General features: G+C 36.6%; 1 protein-coding gene across 1 annotated transcript in view; it reads left to right on the top strand.

Moving 5' to 3' along the window:
• Positions 1–4,291, top strand: part of LOC109951547 (ras-related protein Rab-26-like) — a 90,705-nt gene extending 86,414 nt beyond the window's left edge. Inside the window, exon 10 of the mRNA XM_020586117.1 lies at positions 2,606–4,291. Within this exon, the coding sequence (XP_020441773.1) occupies positions 2,606–2,708 (103 nt within the window). The 3' untranslated portion in view covers positions 2,709–4,291. The remainder of the gene's footprint in view (positions 1–2,605) is intronic.
• Positions 4,292–5,518: the final 1,227 nt, after the last annotated feature.

The raw sequence follows: 5,518 nt of genomic DNA, 5'->3' as shown, positions 1-5,518 counted from the left end.
GCATGCTTGGAGCAGCTGGACATAACAAAATGAAGAATTCCATGTGTGTGTGTATGTTGTATGCGTGATGTGTAACTAAAACATCCATTCAGACATAATTCTTACACAAGATTAAAACAAGAAAACAACTGCGTCATGGCTGACTGCTAACCTTGAAACAGAGCAGACTAGAGCAGACTTTGAATCTTACTAAACTACATTACTAACACATTGAAGTCTAATAATTATCTGACTGATTTATTAATTTATTTCTAACAGAACACAGAGTTTTTGAGTTGAGAGTTTGTGTGCTCTGCCTAGGACATCAAAATCAACCTTACACCCCAACTAGATGTGGGGGACCATGAAAATAATACATTAAGCATTATCTTTGAGTAAGTATGTAAGACAGATTCTTCCTTTTACGTATGAATACATATAGCTGTATAGGCTAAGCAATAACAACACAATCTCATTTCAACTCACAGTTAAAGAACGCTGGTATTAAGGATCAGAGGAATTAAAAGTTGTGTACTGTAAAGTTGCAATAAAACATAGTTACACTAATCAACAGCGACAATAAAGTGAGTGCTACAACACGAGAATTTACTGTTGTATATTGAGTCTCGGGGTAGACACCAACCACTTTTTTAAACAGTTTATTGATTGCACAGTAATCTACTCTGTTGGATAACATTAACTTCATGTAGTAGACAGCGGTCATAGATTGTGCTGCATCTAAACAGCTGAACCACAGACAATACGTGGCTCTAATCCTGAGAGCAATTAGAGATGTTTTGCTCTTATTTTGAATGCATCTGAGGAAGTTCATTTTGTGTGAGGCTATTTGTGTATATTCATTTTCAATAAATCTGCATTGCTAATCAAGGACAGGTGTTTGGTGACTGTTGCAACACCATATATGAATAAGTTTATAAGGAGGGACCAAGATAGCTGGTGCTCTCGTCAAGAAAAAGGAGAGCAGTCTGGTTATGATACAGTAGGAGCAAGCACATTTATTAAGTAAAAACATTTTTGGACATGATGTACATTTGCATGTGTTCCCTACAGCTATGGTATAATAATAGAATACTATTTTAAGTGTGTATTTCACTTGAGCATTTAGTCTCAGACAGTTTGTGTGAGAGCTGCTTTACATTTATAGCCTTGTTACGGTAACAGGCTGGCATAGTAGGGTGTTGCTAAGAACAGCATGACAGCTTGGCACATAACACCCTGCAGCTAAAGAATATAAAACCAAATCTTTTCCTCATGTTGTCCTCTGGCTCATGTTAACACTTTTTCAGCTTCTTGTCTCTTTCTGCGTTTCGGTTCACTCCCCTGCTTCTTGTTTGTCTCTCTTGTACTTTTTCATCTCTTTCAGCTTATCATGTTGTAGTTAATTTCTATTCAATAGTGCTTAATTTGCACAAAAGACACAAGGGCCTAAAATAAAAGCAACAAAAACGTGATTCACATGGAAACTGACAATGACACTAATCTATACTTAGAGTATGCAACTATGGTGTTATTGAGCCACTGACAAACTTGGATATCACGTATCTATTTCTTAGCTTACTTTGCCATTAAGACTAGAAAACAAGAGGAAACAGCAAGCCCGGCACAGCACCTGTTTGGAACATTATCACCTCATTAAATGGCTGTTATCAGATGTTATCACCCATAATTAGGCTTCACTAGAGTCCCAGTGACAAACCTTTAATGGTGTGATAACATTTAGCTTTAGTGGTGCTGTTAGGCTGCTGTTATTTACCTTTGGACAGAGCCAGGCTGGTTGTTCCCCCTTGCTTCCAGTTTCTGAGCTAAGCTAAACTAAACTAAGCTAACCATTTCCTGGCTTTAGCCTAATATTTAACAGCAGACAAGAAAGTAATATCAATCTTCTCATCTTACTTGAGCCAAGAAAGCCAGTAAGTGTGTTTCCTAAAAATTGAAGGTGGGAAAAACCATCACATTTCATACTGTCTCACAGTCTCATATACACTCAGTGGCCACTTTATTAGGTACACTCCTACAATTGTACGCACTTCAGTAACACTTCTGTCTTAACATTTGTATTTATAAAGCTCAATATGTTTCAGTTTTTGGTGAAATTGTCATAAATGTATACATTCACTTATATGTTTATTATTGAGGTCACAGTTTAAGATGGTGTTAAACTATGTGCTGGACTGCATTATATTCAGAGGTGTCTCTATATTTTTGTCCTCTCCAGCTGCATGCATCAGAGGGTCAGAATATTAGCAAGTGAATTTATACATTTTATATGAATTTATTGTTTCAAACTTCTACACACTTTGTATTAAAATAAATGAGAAACTAGATGCCTGCAAATACAACTTATATATGTTTATTATGGTAAATAGTCTGTGGCAACAGACACTTGCTTTGGAATTAATGAGGTAGAAATAAATTTCCCATAAATCCTATAGCCATAATTCTGGCCAACTTCTAGTAAAGGTGAACTTGTCTGACAAACACTAAACCCACAGCAAAAGGTTAGTGTGATAAAGCTCACAAACCCCAGTGCGGTTTGGGTGTTGTCACCTAGTCACTAGCAGAGTTAGCGTAGCATCATGTTCCTGTCTCTCTCCCTCTCTCTCAGAGAACTGAAGCACAGGACCATGAAGGAGCCTGACGAGCCGAAGTTTCAGCTGCAGGAGTACGTTGACAAAGAAATGAGGACTGCTGGCTGCTGTCGCTCATAGGCCACGCCCTGTCTGTGTGTGTATCAGTGTGTGTGTGTGTGTGAGGGAGAAAGAGAGAGAGAACAGGTACATTCTATGTAAAGAGTATTTGTGCCTGGGAATTTTTCATGAGATTCGCAGTGTTTGTAATATTTGTATCAGTAGTGATGTGGCCAGTATGCCCTCTCTCCCAGCCCACCTTTTCACTGCAACTGTGAATGTAATATAAATCCTACATGTTTGCACATACACATGCATGCACACACACAAATACACACTTATAGCTATAGTATGTCTGTAAGTCTCCTCATAGCCTGTTCTATTCATCTTGTGCAGTTTTCCATAAATGTGATGTACATATTTTAAATGTCCTTTTAATTTTGTTCTCTGAAAGCTTTGTGGTTTGTAAATGCCTGTCTTGTTGAAACTAAAGTATATCAACACAAGTATGTGCAATATTAAGTCAGTCTATCTTGTTAAAGGAATAGAAACAGATTCAATAAACTCATTTATAAAGAGACACCTTGCACCTAATGAAAGCTGTCAAATGGCACTGTGTGCTGGTTATGTACAGGATAACATATGGTAACTGTTTTTAATGCTTGTACTCATGACTATCTTCATACTGATGTAAAGAAAAAGAAATGCACTGTAGGCCTTCATTTACAACTAATGTACTTTGTATTTTATTCATATTGGGAGAAATCAATATTTATGCTTCGTGGCAAAAAAAGGGGGGAAAGAAAGGTTTTTCCAGAGACATTGCTCCCAACACAGTAATGCTTTTGAGAAAGCAAAAGAAAAATGCAAGGGATGTAAACAAATAATGAATTTTTGAGCCAAAGCAACAGGAATCTTTTGAAATCTGATCTATATCTGGATAAAATGAAAGGTTGGATGTTGTGTGAAAATCCATTCTTGATGCAGAATTCTCTAGTTGGACAAAGAAAATCACTTCAAGTCCATTTACTGACTTTTAATGAAACAGAACTTTTCACCACATCTCATGGTTTCATGACAGCATAAATAAAGGATGGGTGTATGATAGTTATTCAATATTCATTGGCTGCACTAAGTAAATCCCATCCACTGATGAAGACCATGGTTGAAAGCTCCAGATAAACCTAGTAAGTGGACCTTAGATTTATTTTCATTAAGGTGAGCAGTGCTGGGGTTAAGAGAGGTTTTTGTAAGTAACACACTGAATTTTGAACCTATGTAAATATTTTAAAATGCTGTACCTGGCATCTTGATTTTCATTACCAATCTTCATTTCAGTATATAAGGACATTACAACACCACAAAAATAAAACCGAGGGTAAAAGCAAACATAAACACAGCAAAGTGCCATTCATGTACTTGTCAATCAAAATTTTCAAAACTGAACCTTCCTGAGGTTTGTAATTCCTGCCAGTCCACAGTGGATGATTGCATTGAGAGATGCTGCTATTGATTCAATGGTTTAGAGAATTATGCAGTATAAATGCAGCAAAGTTGGAGGGTGCATGTGTCAAGGAGGCTTTTCAGTAGCTATTTTCATGACTTCTTTCAGCAAATCTACCCAGTGGTACAAATATGTTTTTCTTTTCATTGAAAACATGCCTTCTAATACATAATTTTCATAAATACTATAGATACTGAGTCAAATACAGTAGCTTACATTTGATGGTAATACTTAATCTTGATATATTTTAAAATATAACAAATTTTCAGAATAAAGTCATTAATGTATTGATAACATGTAATATGTATACTGTGCATTCACTGAAATGATTTGTATTATATCAATCTCCAGTGTTCACAATAAAGAATCAACCAGCAGTCACCTGTGACTGGTGATGAAGCTCGGATATAGTCGTACAGTGCCATCATGTGGCCATTACGTGTCATTACAGTATGAATGTGCAATATAGTGCAGTGGGTTATCTACAGTAGTACAGCACCATGAGTGTGTAGGATGTACTGGAGCTTCTTTTTATTTTTGCATTTACAGTATATAACAGCTCAAGAGCAAAAAAAACAAAGGGCCTGATTTGCTGCCCTGAGCTTCTTTGACTTTTGTCCTCAGCTTCTTTAAAAATCTTAGCACAGTATTCATAATTTGTCAGTACATCCATCTTTCTGTCAATCTCTGAAGTCTTTAGTAGCCTTGATGTTAATGATTCCCAAATGGCATGGCACAGAAGTCTGTGCCTCATATGTACAGTATGCACCCTGTGTGGACCTTATGCTTACAAATAATTGAATTAACAATAAACACCAGCATCTGAAAATGTTAAGATAACACATTTAATAAGTCAATACGGTCGGCAGTCTTTTCTGAACATACTGTAATGACTGAAAAGCTATCAGTGTGAGGCTTTACAACATTCTGTCACAGTTTTTTAGCTCTTCATTATACCCCAACTGTAAAACAATGATGGAAGTCATCAAACGCTGGCCCTTACACCGAGAATGGATAATCAAATCATATGTTTTATTTGCAGAATTACTTTCCTACAGGTGCTAGCCCAATCTGTTGGGACACAGAAGTATTATAATAAAACTTGTGATACTTAAAGGCACACTTCAAATATACTATAGTAGATGCAAGAAATAGCCAACGGTTATAGTTTACAACAGATAAAAACACATTTTTAATCATAAAAGCGCCGAGTTCCTCACTACTACATCCTGCACGCCTACACCTAGTACCTGCAGCATTTTTTGAACCATGTGGTGCCAGTACACTGGACAGTAAAGCAGTCAGTAAGAATGTTTCTGTCTCCAATAATTGTTTATGATACTTGAAACTTGCTTCTGCATGGAAACGGGTTAAAGAGCTGAGACTG

The sequence above is a fragment of the Monopterus albus genome, unplaced genomic scaffold, assembly GCF_001952655.1.
Source record: "Monopterus albus unplaced genomic scaffold, M_albus_1.0 scaffold395.1, whole genome shotgun sequence".
Classification (NCBI taxonomy): domain Eukaryota; kingdom Metazoa; phylum Chordata; class Actinopteri; order Synbranchiformes; family Synbranchidae; genus Monopterus; species Monopterus albus.
The sequence above is the reverse complement of the archived record's forward strand: the minus strand, read 5'-3'. Positions and strand labels throughout refer to the sequence as shown.